The sequence below is a fragment of the Euprymna scolopes genome, chromosome 7 (genome assembly GCF_053919585.1).
Source record: "Euprymna scolopes isolate OS-2025 chromosome 7, ASM5391958v1, whole genome shotgun sequence".
Taxonomy (NCBI): Eukaryota; Metazoa; Mollusca; class Cephalopoda; order Sepiida; family Sepiolidae; genus Euprymna; species Euprymna scolopes.
Genome location: NC_136488.1, coordinates 119,459,865 through 119,485,131, shown reverse-complemented (window position 1 = coordinate 119,485,131; position 25,267 = coordinate 119,459,865). Strand labels below are relative to the sequence as shown.

General features: G+C 31.5%; 1 protein-coding gene across 1 annotated transcript in view; it reads right to left on the bottom strand.

The window, feature by feature from the left end:
* Nucleotides 1-25,267, bottom strand: part of LOC145279914 (calexcitin-2-like) — a 359,870-nt gene that overhangs the window by 8,228 nt on the left and 326,375 nt on the right. Inside the window, exon 5 of the mRNA XM_080131471.1 lies at nt 868-965. Coding sequence (XP_079987597.1) covers nt 868-965 — 98 coding nt within the window. The remainder of the gene's footprint in view (nt 1-867; nt 966-25,267) is intronic.

Here is a 25,267-nt window from a genome sequence, read left to right as displayed (position 1 = left end):
GTGTTACCTATTTAAATTAAACCATTATATTAAGTAAATGACTACTCAACAGACCCGATGTTGCTCGGAATCAAATTTATCTCATGTTAGATTATATATAAATACTAAAACTGAGTTAAACATTGTTTTAGTACTTTCTGTTACATGTTTTATGCACGCAGATTATATGTTTATGTATTAGTGCTGGGACTGAGTTATGTTTGAATAAATCAATTTTCATTATTCGCGTTCGCCCTTTTTTGCAATTAACTCATCAATTAACCCATATTTACTAATTTTTGTCTCACTCTTTCATTTTGTTTGCTCATTTTCAAACCTTATATTATGTTCTTTCTATCATTCTCGCTTGCTTCTCTATCGCTCTCTCCCACCCCTACTCGTCCTCCTTCTCTTATAATGTGTATGCTTTATGAAAAAGAATGACGAAAAAATAATAAAATGATAAGAATAGTTCATTATGACTAAGTAGTTCATTATGAACAAGAGGGAATAACTATTGAATATGTTCTAGTAACATTATTTCATCCGTATGCGCGTGAAAAAGAAAACATAGAAAGAGAAAGTTTGTATATAGCGATGTGAAAGTGACTATTTGGTAATTTTATAGTTTTTTTTTTTTATTATTTAACTGGCTTTGCAAATACACATTTTTTAAATCCGAACATTTTACGTCGAACTGAGTGGATGTCTCAACGTGTCACATTTTTCTACTTAATCTATAAAAGCTAATTCGCTGTATAATATCGATTCAGGATCGGGTGTGATTCAGGTTGCAATTCAAGTCAGGGTCTGCTGAAATTGATTAGGATATGTTGTTTATAGATTATTTAAATCAATATGCATATTAGTAATTTCAACGGAACTTACCTGGCAAATATTCGTGAAGTTATGTGCCGGGTCATCATCAGTGTAAGCAAAAGACTTCATGAACCCAACATATTCATCTTCAACAATTGTACCATCGCCTGTAATGAAATTCGAATAATTATAATTGACACGAATGCAGCATTAGAATTAAGCATTTTTAATAAAACTTGTCCCAGACACAGCATAAAGCCACTAAAGAGCTAACAAAATTCAAATATGACTATCGCAAAGACAGGAGATTCCTATTGATCTTGTCTTCACAAGGTCAAAGTTACAGATAGAACACGTGAAGCATGCATGTTCCCCCGTGAGTGCACAGTTAATAAGGAATAAAAAATAACTAAGTTCAGCATTTGCCCCGTCCCATTTAGCCCAAGTGAAATTCTGGTGAAAATGAACAACCCGTGCAGTTTAAGGTCTTAACATATGTAGATTTGATTTCTGTACGATGCAAAAATAAATGACTAAGTCCATCATTTGTCCCCCCCCTTTAGCCCCAAAAGTCCCCAAGGCCTTAACATATTTAAATCTGAGTTCAGCACCATGCAAAACTGCTAAATAGACATATACTGAAAATTTTGGACAAATATGGTAAAATACTTCTTTAAAATCGAGTGTTTTATTAGGCCTAAAAGAGCCCCTGGGGCACACCTAAGAGTTGTCGTGAAGTATAGAAAAATAAAATTATATAGAAATCAGTTAGTTGCAACTTTTCAGAAAGTGTTATAAAAATCTAAGGCATCAAGTTTTTTTAATAAACACAAAGGTGTCAATTGTAGTCATTTTAATCCGAAAGGCACCCTTAGGGGGCAACGGGATTTTTTTACAGAAAAATCAGTTCTGTTACTTTTTTACTCTTATTATGTTTAATGTTTGTGCAAATTTTCAAAAACTTCCAAGGTGTGGTTATTGCGAAAAGTGCGAACAGACGATCAGACATGAGTGAATTTGCAGGTCTGCCCTCCTTTTGTCGGGGGACCAAAAAAATAATCATAGGAAAGAGCGTTTCACAAACATGAAAACAAGCTACTTGAATAGAAAGCTGTATTAAAATTAGGTATCAAAAAAACGAGTTAATAGAGAGCACAAAAGATATAAATGAATCGAGCTGGAACAAAGGAAACAGTGAATAGAGCAGACAATTCCAAAGAACACATCTCATAGTATAGAATTTATAGAAAACGGCTGAGATAAAAAAAATATCACGTGTGTTATAAGTTACAGAGACGGAAAAAATAGAGCTAATAAAATTTTATATACGTTTCAGAACCTTGTCAAAAACCCTCAGATAAGAGAGAAATTGTCGAGCCCAAATATGACTATAGTAATCCCACATGAAATTGTTTTATAATAAACATACAAAAAATGAGAGAGAGAGACAGACAGAGGCACATACTTATCTATAAATAGGACAACTATCAGTAAAGAGGCTGTGGAAGATAGAAATGAAGATATCAGATATAAAAATAGATAGAGAAGGCAAATACGAGCTGACAGAAGAATATAAATAATAAGATCAGTGAAGCAAAATAATAGCGTACAGATGAAAAATATAATAATAGATGTAGGTTGAATAAGAGCAAAGGGAGTGACAACGGAACCAAATGCCTCAAAGAGAAAACAGATTGAATAAAAGTATAGAAAGGGCAGGAGAAATGATTCTTATACAAAGCGGACGTCAAATCTAAATTAAAGAGAGCGACACAATTGTAGCAGAAGGAAAGACCAATAAGATCAGAGTGACTCTTAAAAGTAACTAATAACCGCATAGATAAAATCAATGAGAAAATAGAGTGACTAAAAGTCAGAATGAGAAAGAGACAGAGAAAGAGAAAACAATACGATACAATAAGAGCATTGATCCAATGTGAAAAGAGGGAAGTCCGATCGAAAAGAAGGCGAGATGGAGCGTTTAAAATAAAAGAAAAACTAGATTGAAAAGGGAAATAGAGAAATAAAAAGAACATAAAGAGAGGCATAATAATAGGAGATTGTGAGACATAGAATCAACTAAAAGAACAACGCGGTGCGATAATCATAGAAATGGACACAATAGGTAAAAAAGGAAAGGTGCAATATAAGAAGAGAAAGAGATAGAGAAGATTAAGATATACGAGGAAAATAAAGAGAGAAATTAAAAGACTAGATGAGCAGAACTAGAGAAAGGAAACGAGTGAAACACGCATAAATAGCATAGAAAAGCCGAGGGAAAATATTCTTATACAAAGCGAAAGAACAAGAGAAAGGCGCACAAGGTGAACAGTGAAAATGATAGAGCGAAGAAGATTGAGAGAAAGAGAAAGAGAGAGATAAAGATAGAGAGAAAGAAAAAGAGAGAAAGGAAGAGAGAGGGGAAGAGAGATAGAGAAAAAAAGGAGACGAAGAGAGAATAGAAATTCTAGATTGAAAGGAAATCAATGATTACGGAGAAAGCAGCCGATAGTAATTCAATAAGGGATATATACTAACAACCATATATTAATTCAAATAGATAATCACAATCAAAGAGACAGATAGTAAAGAAATGGTTATTCAAAGAGATTGCATCTGGTATTAACTTAATGTTGCTTAACTTCAGTGATCTAACGAGCACTAATCTGCCAACGTAATTTTATTGTATATTTAAGAACGATTAAAGACATAATACCCTATTTTTCTCTGGATAAAAATATAGTTCGCCAAAGTTGTCAGAAATGGTATGATACGAAAAACAATAGTTATTTCTATTATTAAAACTACTATTTCTACAGTTTATTATTCTCAACTTTATCTTGCTATTACTTTTACGAGTTTTATCTGAATGTGCGTTTATTTTCTATACATATTCATTTATATCTGCATGTGTTTTGGACAGCCTTTCTTTATTTTGTCTACTTTAATATGAGAAAATCTTGGAACCCTACGTAGAAGGTATAGGGATTAAAATGCTAGTATATATTTAAGAAAGCGTACCGACGAATTTATACTTATTGTTCATACGAGTTTAGAAAATCGAGTTCAGCTAGAATAAATTGTCTATAATTTAAGCCTGGTAAAACATTGTTCAGTTGATCTGATGAAAAGTAAAGAAGTCAGCTTGAAAGTTACCATCGGAATCTTATAAGCGACAGAAATTGATCGAAAGTAAATTTGGATACACAAGGAATTTCGGCAACGAGAAAACGAGTTATTGATACGAGAAGTCCAGCTCTCAAGTGATGGCTCGATGTATCTAACAATCAATGAGGCCGAGGTGAGACGATTTCATCTGGGCGATACGAACGATCTTGTATGTGTATATAAAGCAACGCAGAAGCAAATTAAACAGCCTGAAAGAGACACTAGTCGTATGGGAGATCAGATCAAAGACAAACGTCTTACCCCTCTTTCCTTTATTGGAGTAAAGTAGTACAACAAGTAGGGCCAACATAGATGATGATCAATATAAATCGAATGAGAAACCAACAGATCAGGTATACACGCAATAGTGTATTTAATATATTTATTTATACAAATTATGCCAAATATGGCGTTTTATTTAACATAAATTTTCTGTCTTTGTTAATATCATTCACCAAGACAACGCAGCCATAAACATTAGTTTCTTTCAAAAGACTGTGGAATTCTCTTCCTGCTGATTGTATCTCTTTTACATATAGGCTTAGTGTTTAAAAGACTAAGATCAATAGACATCTCTTGTTTTTTTTTTTCGATAATCATCTTTTGTTCCTTTTAACTCCTTTCATGAAGTGGCTTCATGCCATAACTTCTGTTGCAACTCTAGAATGTTATTAGACCTTAAGCAGGAGTTGGGACTTGCGCAAAAGAGAGAGAGAGAGAGAGAGAGAGAGAAAGAGAGAGAGTATTTTCGCACGCAGCATACACGATTAAGCGGCTTTTGCTCTTCATTACTTCGCAGAGAGAATAATAATCAGAACTCAGAAAACAATTAAAATGGATTATGCATAGAAACTGGTTCAGATATGGTACAAGAAAAGAAATAAGCAAAATTGCAAAGGCATATGCATTCAACCAAACATAGAAGATAAGAACAAAGATTGTAAAAATTATGTGTATAGATGTGTGACTACATATATGTATATAAACATATATGTGCATGTATAGATACATTGAAAGAGATAGAAAAAGTTTCTATGTACACACAAAGTGACATATGGAGAGAATATATATATATATATATATACATGTATATATATTATATATATATATATATATATATATATATATATATATATTAGTTAGAACAACCTTGTTGTTCTAGTGATCGAATCATGTTACTAAGAGTACCTTTACCTAATGATCGTTACGTTTCCTGTTATCTCGGTATATTTATTTGCCAGTTATCTCGGTATACTTTTGCTCGTAGGCAGGATGTGAAGATGGGGTTCTATCAGGATCTAGGGAACTGTGTCAAAGGGGTACCAAAAGCAGATAACATTCTGTTGCTTGTAAATTATAATGCACCGGTTGGAAGTGATCATGACACCTTAAGTGTCTTAGGAAAATATGGTCTTAGTAAGGCAAATGATAATGGGATTCTTCTTTTGCAGTGCTGCACGGAACATAATCTTGCAGTATGTAACGCCTTCTACCAACAAAACCCCATTCAGAAGGTAACTTGATACACCCTATATCAAAACAGGGTCATATTCTTGATTATGTTATCATGCGCAATCGTGATCTTCAGGACATGTGTACTGTAAGAGTAGTGCGGGATGCAGACTGTGATACTGACCACAATTTTGTTCGTGCTAAACTGAAGTTGTTTATAAAGAAAAGGATCAGAGCCATTGGAGTAAAAGTGCCCAAACGCATCGCTGTCTCAAGGCTACAAAATAAGGAAGTGTGTGAAGCTCTTATGACCTCATTTCTTGATATATCATTTGATGAAAATTAGGAACAGTTCAAATCACAAGGAGCTGAAATTCTTGGCTTTAAGATATCCAAGCATAGGGATTGGTTTGATGAAAATGATTCTACGATCACCAGTCTGTTGAAAGAGAAGAAAAAGCTCACGGGTAATTGCTGTGTTCTAATAGAGCAGCTAAATTAAATGCAGAAAAAGCATATAAAGAAGCAAAAGTAAACGTGCAACGTGAGACACGCGGATTGAAGAACAAGTGGTGGGCCAATCTGTCAGCAGACATCCAGACAGACTATGACTGCAAAAAATTTAAAGATATGTACTACAAGATTAGACACGCTTTTGGACCACAACCTCCAACATTGGCACCTGTGAAATCCAAAGATGGTACTGCTCTTTTAAACAAAGTGCAGTGGATTATGGAACGGTGGACAGGACATTTTCGATATCTTTTTGATAATCAGTCTAAGGTAAAAGATATAATTATTGATAGTCTACCTCAAAATGAGGTCGTTGATGAAATGGTGACCGATCCCAGAATTGATGAGACAAAAACCACATTAATAGGGAAAAGCACACCGACTTGATAGTATACCTGTTCAGCTATTGCTATTTGGGGGTGCTAGCATTATACAACGCAGTCCATACACTCATCATCGCTATTTGGCCTTGTAATGATATCCTTCAAGATTGGGTTGATGCAATATTAATCCCAATATATAAAGGAAAGGGGACAAAATCTGAGTGTGTTTATTATAGAGACATTAGCTTTCTTGAAGCGGTGGGAAATGTTTTAGCAGAGATTTTGCTAAATCGATGGCTGAAACGGATTTGTCCCTCGCTCTTCCCAGAAAACCAATGCGGTTTTAGATCTGGCCGCGGCACAATGGACATGTTATTCTCTGCGCGAAAGCTAATGGAGAAATGTATGGAGCAGCAAGTGCCTTTGTATCAATTTTTTTCGATCTGACAAAAGCTTTTGATTCCATTAATCGCTTAGCATTCTGGAAGATTCTTAGGAAGCTAGGCTGTCCTACTAGTTTTGTGGAGTTGTTTTAGCAGTTACACCATAATATGAAAGCCCGAGTGAACTTTAATTGATCTCTGTCTTATCCAATTTTAGTTGAAAACGGCGTGAAACAAGGTGACGTACTTGTTCCTACATTATTTTCCATATATTTTGCTGTGATGCTGGTACATGCTTTTAACAATTGTGATGTTGGGGTGAAGTTTTGTTTTCGCACATCAGGTAAACTTTTTCACTTTAGACGTCTCAATGCAAAGTCGAAGACTTTTCAGAACCGTTGTCTTGAACCTTTATATTCAGATGATGCAGACCTTGTTTCGCACTCAAATACAGACACACATGTGGTTATGGACAAGTTATCAGAAGCCTGAAAAGCTTTCGGACTAGTAAGCCTCAAGAAAACATATGTTATGTATTCCCCTTCTATAGGAATGTCATATGTTGAACAAAACATCTTGGTTGATGGTAAGATCTCAAAGGTCACGGACAATTTTGTTTAAATGAGTAGTACGCTGAGTAAGGACTGTGCGCTTGATGCTGAGATAAATCACAGAATAGCCAAAGCGAGTCCTGCTTTTGGAAAATTGGAGAAACGTGTGTGGTCTGATCGGGGAATCTCATCAAAAACAAAACTAAGTGTTTACGAAGCAGGAGTTATCACTACATTGCTATATGGGTCAGAGACCTGGACAACATATAGCAGTAATCTCAAGTTTCACCAAAGTTGTATTCGGAGAACACTTAATATTAACTGGAGGACTCTAACGCCTGACACTGTGGTTCTTGAGCGATCAGATAATATTAGTATCGAAGTGAAAATCATTCAAAATCAGGACTGGACACTTGGTTAGGATGGAGGACAAAAGATTTCCTAAACAACTGCTTTTATGGTGAGATAGATAGTGGTAAAATACCACAGCACAAACTAAGGCAAAGGTATAAGGATTCTCTGAAAAACAACTTGAAAATACTAGAGATTGATGTACAAGCGGAAAATCAATCTCTGTGGAGAAAAACCATCAGAGAAAATTGTAAAATTTTTTAAGAGCGGCGTATAGAGCTTGCTGTTTTAAAACACGTTTTAAGAAAGCAGGATGATAGTTTAATGTCAGAGAAAATACAAGGAACTAAAGTGCACTGTATGTGGCAGATACTTTCTGTCAAAAGTTGGTTTTGGTAATCATATGAAATCACGCAATCAAAGACAGGAACGACAGTCTTATAAGGAGGTTTCTACAGCACACCTGGCAACGCTGAGTTGTCATATGTGTGGTTTAATCTGCAAATCAAAAAGTAGCCTGACACGGCATTTGAGGATTTACAATATTATCATGCGATCACCTTTACAAGAAGGAAAGTTTTTATGCCACATTTGTGAACTTTCATGTAGGTCTAAAGAGTCATCTACGTGCACGCGGACGCAATAACACTTAAAGAAGAGATGGCAAACTTCTGTCAAGAAGTAGCAATCATCACACACACACACACACACACACACACATATATATATATATATATATATATATATATATATATATGAGATAAGCCACAGATTAGAATTCAAGTGAATTTTCCTGTCAGATATCAGATATTACATTGAGATAATACTTTTAGGACGATCCTAATCACGGTATGGGACAACCAAATATTCTGGATATATGGGATTACTCGATCACCTCTGATCTTGGATCACTACTCGTCCAACCTCGCAGTAATATACCGGAAACTATTGAACTTATTCTGATATTGGACTGTCCAGGTTGTATGATATCCATTTTCTATGACTTTTAAGCACCATCTAAATAACTTTTAAATAACATTTTCAATATATGTGCTGAAAAGCAAAATGTTTTTTTTATTCTTAGCTGAACATTTTGCTAATTGCATTTCATTTCCTCTGATGATATGAGCCATTATTGAAAATCCATGAATTAAAGAAATAAATATAATATTCTCCATATATTCTTTTTCAAACAATGAATTCTTAACTTGAATATATTTTTATATTTTAATCTACAGAATTTAACTTTAATCATTAATCGTTTCGGAAACGATATTAATTTTATTAAAGTTGGCAGTAAACATTTGCAATAATTGACAAAGATTGTGTTTTTTTAAATATAGTCTCCTCATCAGCACAAAGAAGGGGAGTGGGGAGTTTAAGACACCAAAATAAAACTAGCGTTTTTTGTAGTAAGGTGGATAGTCCTGAAAATATTTAAACCCATGAGAAAAATATTGTAATTTTTATGTTGATAATGAAAATAGAAATTAGGAGAAATAGAGATAAAAAGAAGGAAAGAAAAATCTTTAAATATCTTATTGAGTTGCATCAGAAAATGTGTTGTATACTTCGCTAGTACATATGTTGGCGTGTTATTGTATGTTGGCCACAAGTAGTTGAAATAATTATTAACAGTTTATTTTTAAATCTTAAAACGCTGGGTAAATAAAAATGTTTTACTGTCTTATTAGTGGACGCTAATTTTAAAATGCAAGGGAGATAACTGTTATTTAAAAAAGAACTTTTAATGATTTAAGGGAGATAACTGTTTAAATCTTACATTTATAATATTGAATGGGTATTTTATATATTTTTATTATTTTAGAGATAAATTATGTATTCATTGTGATGGTAATAGTTATTATAATAAAAATAAATATAATACATATATATAATAATAATAGTGATAATAATAGTGATGATAATAACGTTAATAATAATAGTTATAATAATAGTAATAATAATAGTATTCATAATAAAATAAGTAAAATAATAACAATAATAACAATAATAATAATAATAATAATAATAATTATTATTATTATTATTGTTATTATTATTATTATTATTATTATTATTATTATTATTATTATTATGATAATGATCATATTGATATATAAATTTTATGGAGGTTATGTCTGTACAAATTACATCCATCGTCTATGTATGCAGTATGATAATAGTACAACAAGTAGGGCCAACATAGATGATGATCAATATAAATCGAATGAGAAACCAACAGATCAGGTATACACGCAATAGTGTATTTAATATATTTATTTATACAAATTATGCCAAATATGGCGTTTTATTTAACATAAATTTTCTGTCTTTGTTAATATCATTCACCAAGACAACGCAGCCATAAACATTAGTTTCTTTCAAAAGACTGTGGAATTCTCTTCCTGCTGATTGTATCTCTTTTACATATAGGCTTAGTGTTTAAGAGACTAAGGTCAATAGACATCTCTTGTTTTTTTTCGATAATCATCTTTTATTCCTTTTAACTCCTTTCATGAAGTGGCTTCATGCCATAACTTCTGTTGCAACTCTAGAATGTTATTAAACCTTAAGCAGGAGTTGGGACTTGCGCAAAAGAGAGAGAGAGAGAAAGAGAGAGAGAGAGAGAGAAAGAAAGAGAGAGAGAGTATTTTCGCACGCAGCCAACACGATTAACCGGATTTTGCTCTTCATTACTTCGCAGAGAGAATTATAATCAGAACTCAGAAAACGATTAAAATGGATTATGCATAGAAACTGGTTCAGATATGGTACAAGAATAGAAATAAGCAAAATTGCAAAGGCATATGCATTCAACCAAACACAGAAGATAAGAACAAAGATTGTAAAAATTATGTGTATAGATGTGTGACTACATATATGTATATAAACATATATGTGCATGTATAGATACATTGAAAGAGATAGAAAAAGTTTCTATGTACACACAGTGACATATGGAGAGAATATATATATATATATATGTATGTATATATATTATATATATATACATATATATATACATATATATATATATATATATATATATTAGTTAGAACAACCTTGTGGTTCTAGTGATCGAATCATGTTACTAAGAGTACCTTTACCTAATGATCGTTACGTGCCAGTTATCTCGGTATATTTATTTGCCAGTTATCTCGGTATACTTTTGCTCGTAGGCAGGATGTGAAGATGGGGTTCTATCAGGATCTAGAGAACTGTGTCAAAGGGGTACCAAAAGCAGATAAAATTCTGTTGCTTGTAAATTATAATGCGCGGGTTGGAAGTGATTATGACACCTTAAGTGTCTTAGGAAAATATGGTCTTAGTAAGGCAAATGATAATGGGATTCTTCTTTTGCAGTTCTGCACGGAACATAATCTTGCAGTATGTAACGCCTTCTACCAACAAAACTCCATTCAGAAGGTAACTTGATACACCCTATATCAAAACAAGGTCATATTCTTGATTATGTTATCATGCGCAATCGTGATCTTCAGGACATGTGTACTGTAAGAGTAGTGCGGGATGCAGACTGTGATACTGACCACAATTTTGTTCGTGCTAAACTGAAGTTGTTTATAAAGAAAAGGATCAGAGCCATTGGAGTAAAAGTGCCCAAACGAATCGCTGTCTCAAGGCTACAAAATAAGGAAGTGTGTGAAGCTCTTATGACCTCATTTCTTGATATATCATTTGATGAAAATTAGGGACAGTTCAAATCACAAGGAGCTGAAATTCTTGGCTTTAAGATATCCAAGCATAGGGATTGGTTTGATGAAAATGATTCTACGATCACCAGTCTGTTGAAAGAGAAGAAAAAGCTCACGGGTTATTGCTGTGTTCTAATAGAGCAGCTAAATTAAATGCAGAAAAAGCATATAAAGAAGCAAAAGTAAACGTGCAACGTGAGACACGCGGATTGAAGAACAAGCGGTGGGCCAATCTGTCAGCAGACATCCAGACAGACTATGACTGCAAAAAATTTAAAGATATGTACTACAAGATTAGACACGCTTTTGGACCACAACCTCCAACATTGGCACCTGTGAAATCCAAAGATGGTACTGCTCTTTTAAACAAAGTGCAGTGGATTATGGAACGGTGGACAGGACATTTTCGATATCTTTTTGATAATCAGTCTAAGGTAAAAGATATAATTATTGATAGTCTACCTCAAAAGGAGGTCGTTGATGAAATGGTGACCGATCCCAGCATTGATGAGACAAAAACCATATTAATAGGGAAAAGCACACCGACTTGATAGTATACCTGTTCAGCTATTGCTATTTGGGGGTGCTAGCATTATACAACGCAGTCCATACACTCATCATCGCTATTTGGCCTTGTAATGATATCCTTCAAGATTGGGTTGATGCAATATTAATCCCAATATATAAAGGAAAGGGGACAAAATCTGAGTGTGTTTATTATAGAGACATTAGCTTTCTTGAAGCGGTGGGAAATGTTTTAGCAGAGATTTTGCTAAATCGATGGCTGAAACGGATTTGTCCCTCGCTCTTCCCAGAAAACCAATGCAGTTTTAGATCTGGCCGCGGCACAATGGACATGTTATTCTCTGCGCGACAGCTAATGGAGAAATGTATGGAGCAGCAAGTGCCTTTGTATCAATTTTTTTCGATCTGAAAAAAGCTTTTGATACCATTAATCGCTTAGCATTCTGGAAGATTCTTAGGAAGCTAGGCTGTCCTACTAGTTTTGTGGAGTTGTTTTAGCAGTTATACCATAATATGAAAGCCCGAGTGAACTTTAATTGATCTCTGTCTTATCCAATTTTAGTTGAAAACGGTGTGAAACAAGGTGACGTACTTGTCCCTACATTATTTTCCATATATTTTGCTGTGATGCTGGTGCATGCTTTTAACAATTGTGATGTTGGGGTGAAGTTTTGTTTTCGCACATCAGGTAAACTTTTTCACTTTAGAGGTCTCAATGCAAAGTCGAAGACTTTTCAGAACCGTTGTCTTGAACCTTTATATTCAGATGATGCAGACCTTGTTTCGCACTCAAATACAGACACACATGTGGTTATGGACAAGTTATCAGAAGCCTGAAAAGCTTTCGGACTAGTAAGCCTCAAGAAAACATATGTTATGTATTCCCCTTCTATAGGAATGTCATATGTTGAACAAAACATCTTGGTTGATGGTAAGATCTCAAAGGTCACAGACAATTTTGTTTAAATGAGTAGTACGCTGAGTAAGGACTGTGCGCTTGATGCTGAGATAAATCACAGAATAGCCAAAGCGAGTCCTGCTTTTGGAAAATTGGAGAAACGTGTGTGGTCTGATCGGGGAATCTCATCAAAAACAAAACTAAGTGTTTACGAAGCAGGAGTTATCACTACATTGCTATATGGGTCAGAGACCTGGACAACATATAGCAGTAATCTCAAGTTTCACCAAAGTTGTATTCGGAGAACACTTAATATTAACTGGAGGACTCTAACGCCTGACACTGTGGTTCTTGAGCGATCAGATAATATTAGTATCGAAGTGAAAATCATTCAAAATCAGGACTGGACACTTGGTTAGGATGGAGGACAAAAGATTTCCTAAACAACTGCTTTTATGGTGAGATAGATAGGGGTAAAATACCACAGCACAAACTAAGGCAAAGGTATAAGGATTCTCTGAAAAACAACTTGAAAATACTAGAGATTGATGTACAAGCGGAAAATCAATCTCTGTGGAGAAAAACCATCAGAGAAAATTGTAAAATTTTTTAAGAGCGGCGTATAGAGCTTGCTGTTTTAAAACACGTTTTAAGAAAGCAGGATGATAGTTTAATGTCAGAGAAAATACAAGGAACTAAAGTGCACTGTATGTGGCAGATACTTTCTGTCAAAAGTTGGTTTTGGTAATCATATGAAATCACGCAATCAAAGACAGGAACGACAGTCTTATGAGGAGGTTTCTACAGCACACCTGGCAACGCTGAGTTGTCATATGTGTGGTTTAATCTGCAAATCTAAAAGTAGCCTGACACGGCATTTGAGGATTTACAATATTATCATGCAATCACCTTTACAAGAAGGAAAGTTTTTATGCCACATTTGTGAACTTTCATGTAGGTCTAAAGAGTCATCTACGTGCACGCGGACGCAATAACACTTAAAGAAGAGATGGCAAACTTCTGTCAAGAAGTAGCAATCATCACACACACACACATACACACACACACACACACACACACATATATATATATATATATATATATATATATATATATATATATATATATATATATATATATGAGATAAGTCACAGATTAGAATTCAAGTGAATTTTCCTGTCAGATATCAGATATTACATTGAGATAATACTTTTAGGACGATCCTAATCACGGTATGGGACAACCAAATATTCTGAATATATGGGATTACTCGATCCCCTCTGATCTTGGATCACTACTCGTCCAACCTCACAGTAATATACCGGAAACTATTGAACTTATTCTGATATTGGACTGTCCAGGTTGTATGATATCCATTTTCTATGACTTTTAAGCACCATCTAAATAACTTTTAAATAACATTTTCAATATATGTGCTGAAAAGCAAAATGTTTTTTTTATTCTTAGCTGAACATTTTGCTAATTGCATTTCATTTCCTCTGATGATATGAGCCATTATTGAAAATCCATGAATTAAAGAAATAAATATAATATTCTCCATATATTCTTTTTCAAACAATGAATTCTTAACTTGAATATATTTTTATATTTTAATCTACAGAATTTAACTTTAATCATTAATCGTTTCGGAAACGATATTCATTTTATTAAAGTTGGCAGTAAACATTTGCAATAATTGACAAAGATTGTGTTTTTTTAAATATAGTCTCCTCATCAGCACAAAGAAGGGGAGTGGGGAGTTTAAGACACCAAAATAAAACTAGCGTTTTTTGTAGTAAGGTGGATAGTCCTGAAAATATTTAAAACCATGAGAAAAATATTGTAATTTTTATGTTGATAATGAAAATAGAAATTAGGAGAAATAGAGATAAAAAGAAGGAAAGAAAAATCTTTAAATACCTTATTGAGTTGCATCAGAAAAATTGTTGTATACTTCGCTAGTACATATGTTGGCGTGTTATTGTATGTTGGCCACAAGTAGTTGAAATAATTATTAACAGTTTATTTTTAAATCTTAAAACGCTGGGTAAATAAAAATGTTTTACTGTCTTATTAGTGGACGCTAATTTTAAAATGCAAGGGAGATAACTGTTATTTAAAAAAGAACTTTTAATGATTTAAGGGAGATAACTGTTTAAATCTTACATTTATAATATTGAATGGGTATTTTATATATTTTTATTATTTTAGAGATAAATTATGTATTCATTGTGATGGTAATAGTTATTATAATAAAAATAAATATAATACATATATATAATAATAATAGTGATAATAATAGTGATGATAATAACGTTAATAATAATAGTTATAATAATAGTAATAATAATAGTATTCATAATAAAATAAGTAAAATAATAACAATAATAACAATAATAATAATAATAATAATAATAATTATTATTATTATTATTGTTATTATTATTATTATTATTATTATTATTATTATTATTATTATTATGATAATGATCATATTGATATATAAATTTTATGGAGGTTATGTCTGTACAAATTACATCCATCGTCTATGTATGCAGTATGATAATATTTCATCTTTTTCGTTTAAACATGTTGACTTATTATCAATGAATTTTAATATAACCAGACATTCAAATCTACAGTGCAGAATTTAAAGGAGACTAGTATTTTCCATTTTATGTTAAAAAGGATGTTCATATCTTTGCGGTGCCAAGAATAGTTTGTTAATGTTGTTTGCTTTCTTAATGATCATTTCCTGAAAGAGTTTTTATGTGTGGAGAATGTATGGAGATTCTATGTTTTATGGCCCCAGAAGTAGATCAAAAGTAAATCACAGTTTGTAGATTTGTAATAATTGCTTTCAGTTTGATTAATAGTGGTATTGTTATGCAAGACGGTTAGTTGTACTAATTTGTTTGATGGATTAATGGGGGCGTTATTATTCATTAATTGTGTGTTGGTGTCACAGGATTAATATGGCTGTCATTATTAGAATTTACATTTGGGATTTTTTTACTGTGTATAATTATTTCCACAGCCTGACAACATTGCAGCCAACAAGCGCCTCGAAAGCCAACAAGCCGGAACTCCAAGACTCGAATTTCGCCTTCATTTGGGCTCATCAGTTAGACACATCTGAACTCAGAATTCGAAACCCAAGCCTCTTGCATGCAATATATGATCATATTTATTGGATGCACAGTTAGGGGTGATAGGGATTAATATTTATGCTCCCCTTTTTTATCGCTAACTACTGGAGCGATTTAGGTGAAATTTTGTATGGATTTTTTATTAGGTGCAACGAACTCAGTGTTATGGTATTGTTCGGTGCATAGTTAGGGATTAATAAGAAATTGTATGGAATACAAAATGAGCACAATTTTAACCATATTTTCCCACTAATTTAACTTTAAACACTCATTCTAAACCAACAAGCAATAACCATTTCTGGATGTATATTTGTCATCAGAATGACGAAGAAATATATTCCGTTTTGAAAGTTAATTTGAGTGTAATTAAGTATTTTCGTAATCATGTTGTTTGCAAACATATTTCTGTTTGCTGTTAAATGTTAGATGTAAATTCTTTACACCATCTGTGTGTCAATTATTATTTTTACTAAACATGTGTCTGCATGTGTGCATATGTGGAAGCATACTAGAAATATTCACACACATACACAGAATCTAGTGTAGTAACACACGCACACACAATACACACACATAAACGCAAACTAAAAACAGTTCGTTTCGATGGATAGAGTGTGGGGAGAGGTTGGGCCTCACAAACGAAGGGAGATAAGTTGATAGACAAAGTCAGATGAAATAAGAGGGCAAGTATTTGCTGGCCTCGTGCCAAGAACGCTTTTTCGACATGGTGTCTGACAGAAATGGAATCATCGATTAATCGAGGGGGTGGGAGAGAAAGAGCATGTTCAACCCGAACAACATACGAAAACTGAACGTCGTCGAACAGATCGATGCAAAAAAAAAAAAAAAAAAAAAAAACAGATAAAAAAAAATATATAGATAAACGAAAGATCAGAGAGTTTCAATACCGATGTGGCTTGATTGAAAAGCATAGATGAATAGGAGAAGAACATTGAAGTGACAGAGAAAGAAGTGGATCTTACATCCGGGCGGGGCTTATACTTGTAAAATGAAAGGAAACGAAGCGAGGCAAACAGAAGTAAAAAACATCTTCATCGATGTAACTGTCCAATAAGATACGAAAGTTCAAAACAATTAAGCAAGAAAAAACCAGTGCAAGACTAAAACACGGGGTCGAGTAGGAAAATGATGTTTCATTTAAGTTACGAAACTTGGTTATTTATGGAAAGGGAACGGGGTAATGTTACATACGAGAATAGCGATGTAGCGTTTGGATGGCAAGGATGTCGTCGGCTTTATTGAAGAATCAAAACGAGGCCGATGCTCCAAATTATAAGGTGCGCATATTTAAGGCAATGACTTAAACCTTTTAGTATGATATCTACTTTGTAGTGAAATGAGAAAGTAAATGGGGGGTAACATTTAATGCTGCTAAGATTAAGCTGTTTTGTTTTCACAATTACAATCAACTGTTGCAATGATTAATATTTTGCAATCTAAGGGTTCTTCGTTCAGACTATTTTATTTAACAGTCACAGACAACATGCATTGAAAACATTGCCAAAGCTGCTGCAAACACTTCGGACTTTCTCTACCGTGCTAGTAAATTAATTACGACTGACAATATCCTGTATCTCAACAAGACCATTATTCGTCCATGCATAGAATATTGTTGCCACATATGGGCTGGTGCACTTATCGCTAGTCTCTCACTCTAAAACACGGTTCAAAACAGAGTACCACTTTATCAATTAAGCTCAAACGCCTCTTCCATCGCCGCAATGGCCCATAATCTCTGGGTATTTTACAAGTATTTAAATGGAATATGCTCCAACGAACGCGTGTCATCTCGTAAATACTCTATCTTACCCAATTAATAAAAATCCCACTTCCTAACCTAGATGCCGAAAAGCTTTATACTCTAATAGTTTCTTCTTTTGGGCTGCTAAACTTTTGAATTTTCTCGCTGTCTCTTGCTTCCCTGGTTATACTGACATGCGGAAATAGACATGTCGCTACTAAACTCCTTACATAGTGTCTCTGTAGATGCATAGTTCAACAATACTAGCCCTTTAAAGTAAATGAATCTATATATCTATTAAAGTGAAATTGCTGTCTGTGTGTGTGACCATTTCCCTACCAAACTACTTTGTCAATTTTCAGTCTACAGACTCGAGATTTGACATAAGGGAATATTGAGATTTGGGAAAATCTTTTTAACCGGTGTGCCAAGGGGTCAAAGTTTAACCATTTGACCTTTGAAAACTCAGCCAAACTCCTCCGCCAATTTTGGGTCTAAACACTTGAAATTTTAGATGTACGTTATTTAGGCACAGATCAAACATTTTAATTTGAGGTGATCCCAAAACAATAAATGTTAAGGGATCTAAATTGTGGTCAAAGTAAAAAAAATTGAGCTCTGCTGTCTCTACCAAATTACTCAGCCAATTTTTGGTCTAAACATTTGAAATTTTACATGAAGTGAATTCAGACATAAGGCAAGCTTTTTAATCTGCTTTTGACTGAAAATTTGGCTGCCGAAGAGGCAAATTTCAAAAGATTTTACCTTCGCGGTCTTTGACAAACTATTCGGCCAATTTTTGATCAAAATATTTGAAATTTTACTTAAAGGGTATTCAGACACGCAGCAAGGTGTTTAATTAGGTTAATTAGTTTTTGGGCGAACGTTTGGCTGCCAAGAGGTCAAAGTTGCATACTTTGCAGATTCTCCCAAACTCCTACGCCAATTTTGGGTCGAAACACTTGATTTTTTTTTTTTTGGCGGCTACTTTAATTTGCATACGAAGGTTTTGAATTTGTATATGTACATTTGTATATGCATGTGAGTCTATGAGTATATATATATATATATATATATATATGTATATATATATATATGTTTGTATATATGTGTGTATGAGTTGTGTGTATATATGTTTGTATATATGTGTGTATGCCGTGTGTGTGTATATATATATATGTGCGTATATATACATGTATATGTGTATATATATACGTATATATGTACATTTGATGAGTATATTTTATATACGCAGTTTTTACCCTACATTTTATAATTAGTACTTATATATATATATATATATATATATATATATATATATATATATATATATATATATATATATACTGTATTCTATATGCCTTATTCTACTTACACCCCTGGAATTTCATTCTTCATTTATTTTGTATTATATGAAAGTATATTCATGGTTATGTATCTATCTAGCTGTCTATCTATCTATCTATCTATCTATCTATAAAGATATATATATGCATATATATGTGTGGGTTTTCTCCATGTATTTGTGTATACCTATTGCTTGTGTCAGTGTTTCTGTATCTTTTCTTTTTCACTTTAGATACCCCATCCCCTTTATTTTTGAAAACCTTTACTTACTATCCCCATTTCTCCGTCTTTGCTCAATTTCTTTTTATGACTTTGTTTGCATATGTCACTCGGCTTTTACGTATATTTAAGTGCCTGTATATGTTGTACATATCTTGCATGCTTATAATCGTTAAATCATATTTAATCTTTGACAATTAATCTAATATCCTTGTCTTCATCCCCCTCCTTTTATACTATTTATACTTACTTTGATTTGCATTTTCTATTTTCCTCTTAGTTCTTGCTGTTTACTTCTTTTCTTATTCTTTTAGTCCTTTTTTCCTTCTCTACAGGTGTTTTTCTCTCATATCCGTCGTTGCCTCTTTTTTTTTCATTTTATATCTGTTCTTTTGTTCATTCTTTTGGCCCTTTCTTTACATTTTTACTTGTTTATTCACTTTATATTACTTTTATTCATTTTCTGTTTATAGCATTTCTATTATTATATCTTGTATCTGAAAAATCATTTGTTTTGTGTTTGTTTATTATTATTCCTTGTTTGTTTATTATTATACCTTGTTTGCTTATTATTATACCTTGTTTGTTTATATATATATATACGTTGTTAGTTTATTATTATACTGTGTTTATTATTATTATACCTTGTTTGTTTATATATACCTTGTTTGTTTATTATTATACCTTCTTTGTTTATTATTATACCTTGTATCTTTATTATTATACCGTGTTTGTTTATTATTATACCTTGTTTGCTTATATATATCTTGTTTTTTATTATTATTATACCTTGTTTGTTTATTATTATACCGTGTTTGTTTATTATTATACCTTGTTTGTTTATTATTATACTGTGTTTTTTATTGTTATACCTTGTTTGTTTATTATTATACCTTGTTTGTTTATATATATATACCTTGTTTGTTTATTATTATACCGTGTTTGTTTATTATTATACCGTGTTTGTTTATATATATATACTTTGTTTGTTTATTATTATACCTTGTTTTATATATATATACTTTGTTTGTTTATTATTATAACTTGTTTGTTTATATATATACCTTGTTTGTTTATTAGTATCCCTTGTTTGTTTATTATTATCCCTTGTTTGTTTATCACTATCCCTTGTTTGTTTATTATTATACCTTGTTTGTTTATATATATATATATATACCTTGTTTGTTTATTATTTTACTGTGTTTATTATTATACCTTGTTTGTTTATATGTATACCTTGTTTATTTATAAAAATACCTTGTTTGTTTATTAGTATATCTTGTCTCTGAAAAATCATTTGTTTTGTGTTTGTTTATTATTATACCTAGTCTGTTTATTATTATACCTTGTTTGTTTATTATCATACCTTGTTTGTTTATATATATATATATACCTTGTTTTTTATTACTATACCTTGTTTGTTTATTATTATACTGTGTTTGTTTATTATTATACCTTGTTTGTTTATTATTATACTGTGTTTGCTTATTATTATACCTTGTTTGTTTATATATATATATACCTTGTTTTTATTACTATACCTTGTTTGTTTATTATTATACTGTGTTTGTTTATTATTATACTGTGTTTGTTTATTATTATACCTTGTTTGTTTATTATTATACCTTGTTTGTTTATTATTATACCTTGTTTGTTTATTACTATACCTTGTCTGTTTATTATTATACCTTGTTTGTTTATTATTATACCTGTTTGTTTATTATTATACCTATTTGTTTATTATTATACCTTGTTTGTTTATTATTATACCTTGTCTGTTTATTATTATACCTTGTTTGTTTATTATTATACCTGTTTGTTTATTATTTCACCTTGTTTATTTATATATATACCAGGTTTGTTTATTATTATACCTTGTTTGTTTATTATTATACCTATTTGTTTATTATTATACCTTGTTTGTTTATTATTATACCTTGTCTGTTTATTATTCTACCTTGTTTGTTTATTTCAATATTTTATTGTAAACTTTATTCATCAGTCAATTGCAAGTCTGAATATAATTTCGATCAAGTTTTTATTTCTATACCCGGCATTGGATATTAACATTTTAATATAAATTCCTTTTTTCGATTAAATTTTGAGCGTACTTTTAATCAAGTCGGTTTTTCCTGAGAGATTTCTATAAAGGAAATTTTCTTGGAGTCATTTCGTTCGGCTCTACTGCGTATTTCCTTTTCTGCTTGGACTGTGTTTATTCTTAGATATTCTGCATCATCAGTTTCAATTTATATCAACATATATAAGAACCCGGCCAAGTAAGAAGGTCTTACTAACTATTAAATTTATTTCGTTGGAAAAGTTTTACATGGATTTACTGTCGGCTCACATTATCTTTTAGTGAATCCTCTAAAATATTGTCTTAAGGATTTTATTATGAAGCTTTTATAAAAATTAGACCTTTATAAGATTTTACTGTGTACTTTTCGATGTTTTCTTCCATTATTTTTGTATTTTTGTATTTTTTAATTTTTATTATAGTTTACTCTCTCTCATTTATATATATCTGTATGAGTTATCTGTTTCTTTCTATTCGCATGTCTAGTTTTTACACTCCCATATTTCTTTTCAAGTTTGTTCTTTTTTCTTTTTTAGTGAATCTCACCACTTCATAATCCTCTATAATATTTTTATTAATTACAATATATTTTATTGTCTCATTCACGTATGCTTAATTCTTAATAGATATATTTTAATTTCGTTATTGTCATATTTTTTTAGTTTTTAATTCAAAAAATCCTTAATATATCCTTCGTTTCTAATCTAAATGTTCTAAAGCTTTTATTGGTATTTTCTATTTTACGTGGCCTTTTCCATCTGATCATGGGTGCCAACGTGATTAAGCCGTAGATAAATATATAGGAAAATATATACACATACATATGCATATGTATACATGCATATATATATATATATACATACATATTTACATATATATATATAAATATATATAAATCTATGTATATACACATAAATATATATATGTATATATATATATATACACGTGTATATATATATCTGTATATATACACATATATATGCATATAGATGTATATATATATATATATATATGTGTGTGTGTGTGTGTGTGTGTATACTAGCATGGGTACGCGGCGCTGCCTTGGTTGGTATGAAGTTCCGTTTGAAATACGCCTGTTATACTAATCATTTTCAGCATGGGTAACGTGGATACCCCCACAACAATTTCAAAAATAAAAGAACGGATAAAAACATGTAAATGCAATCGCCCCCAAAAAGAAGTATCTGGTACCCTCTCCACCAGATATTTAGGAAGAAGGGATCACTGTCCTATGAAATCTCACGATTAAGTGAACCTAAAGAAATAACGTTTATGCGTTCAGTTTTTTTTTATTTGGAAAATGTGTAGTTTAGCGGCGTAAATTACCAGACAAAAAATATAAAAACTATTTATTTTTATATAAAACACATTGTTAGGCTGAAATAAAACCAGACAAAAAAAAATTTATTTTTATTATTTTTTTATTATTTATATTTATAATTCAAGGCCGCTATATTGCTTTTAAAATTTTGCCTTTCTAAGGTTTGGCAGATTTAAGCTTTTTAAGCGCTTTTATGGACTATGTTTTTGGCCGCCATATTTTTTTTTTGTAAAAAAAGAGCGTAAAAAATGCTAAATTTGGCCTTTAAATGCCACTCTGTCAAACCTAAAAAAGACCAAATTTTAAACGTGTAAAGCGTGTTATAAAAAATGATATAAAAAAAACACAAAAAAATGAATTTCTGTTTGTTTTAATAATATTTTATATAAAAATAAATAGTTTTTATAACATTTTTGCCTGTCAAATAATTTACCTTAATTTTTTTTAAGGGTACTTTTTTACTGTTTTTTTTTTTTTGTAAATAAAGGAAATTTTCGATTTGCTTTTTTTAGGGGGGGGCTTTTAGATTTGCTTTTTATTTGTCGTTTTATGTTTGTAATGTAATCTCCCCCACCAAAAATATTGAATTTGTCATAGTTTGTTTTGTTTATTAAATTGTTAGGTGAAAGTAGAGAATGGTCTCATAAAAAATAATTAAATTTATCGTTATTTTATGGTTCCAATGTAACCCCCCCCGAAAAAAAACAAATTGTATTTGTCAGATTTTGCTTTCCCCCTCAATCGCCACACTTGAAAAAAATGCTAGAGGTAACATGTCTCGTTGAATGCGTGGTGGCCAAAATGTGGGTGCTCATTTTACGTTAAATTTATATAGAAAAGTGATCCCCAAGTCTAACATATATTTTTTTTAATGTTCTATTATAATATTTATAAAGGCTGTTTAAATCTATACGGCAGAAAAAAATAGATCTCCATTTTTTTTGGGGGGGGGTTAAACGCCGCTGTGTTACGTCGTATAAAGTTACCTTTTTAATTAGAAATTTAAGTTTGTAATCGATGAAATTAACGCGAAAACAAAAAGAAACAGTGTAAACTGTGGAATTTAGAGGGGGGCAGTAAATCTTCATTTTTTAGGTATTAAACGAAGCTCCATTTAAGGAATAAAATAAAACAAACAAATAAATATTTTCAGTATTTTTCGTAAGTGGGTTTGGGGGATATTAAAAAAAAACAATAAAAGCCAAACATTTTTCTCTATCTACACGGAATTATTTTCCCAGCTAGAAACTTAATGAAATTACCAAAACCAAATGATATTTGGTGAACGTTTGTTTTTTTTATGGATTATATCTAGGGGCAAATAACTCTAAAATAAAGTTTTAAAAAAGGTTGCTCTGTTGGAAATAATTATTCCAAAATAAATTAAATTAAATATCTTATCAATATAATTGTTGTTTAAAATTTATTGAATAACAATTTTAAATAGAATACTTAAATTAATTTTCTCGCTAAAAACCGCTATTTAGTAAAATCGATTTTTCTTAATGTCATATGCAAATAAGGTGATCTCTTAATTGTATATTTTTACTATATATAGAAATAAATGAAAGATTAAAATAAGACGCATTTTATATATATTAATAAAATTGTGAACAAACAAACAAACAGAGAGACAGGAATACGAATTTACACATATATAGGTATACATTTATGTGTTTGTATGCATATATATGTGTATACATAATACATATATATAATAAATTATGAAAATATACGTGGCAATTAAGCTAAACAGACTACGCGGAATATTCTTTGTGGTTTAATTTCAATAAATATTTTCATAGCTTACTACCTAGATCTACCTATTTATTGTTGAGCACTGTTGAAGTAAATACTGAAAATTTACGCATAAAATTATATCTTCGTATATTAAATTATATGATTACAGGAAGTATATATATATATATATATATATATATATGTATATATATATATATATATATATATATATATATATATATATATATATACGTAGGTATGTGTGTAACCTGAAATCGAATTATCAAATTTGGAAACCATTCGAATTTAGAATAATCGTTGATCAAAATATCGGACCCTTTTTAAGATAAAACTTTATAAAAAAAAATATTCCCAAATAAATGCGGATTCCCTTAATAATTTAAAGCAATTTCACATATTTAACGCTCATATTGTGTGTTTTGATAAAGTCTAGGAATTTAGAAATAAAAATTATTTTTCAAATAATCAATAGAAAATGTACAGATTTCACTAATGCACTTTTAATTACTGGATTCCGATGCAGGTACATTTAAGTTCTAAGATAGTTAAAATTATGCACTGCCTCAAAATAGTTAATAGATGGGTTGCAGGCATCTAGATGGGACAGGACGAAATGCGGGAGAATCAGGTCATGAATGGGGCGCATTGTAAACAAAAGTACTAGAATTATTTATTCATATCTTTTTCTTTGTACATATATATGCGTGTGTGTGTGTGTGTGTGTGTGTGTGTGTGTGTGTGTGTGTGTAGGTGCGTGTATGTGTGTAATATATTACAGTATTATATATATATTTATATATTTACATCGACTTACATTGCCACAATGAAACCAACCCTGAAACATAAATTAAAATATAAAGTTATCCTCATCCTCGAGTTATTATGGCCTTAATACATTTTGGCTTATTAGTACATAAAAGAAGTTCAAC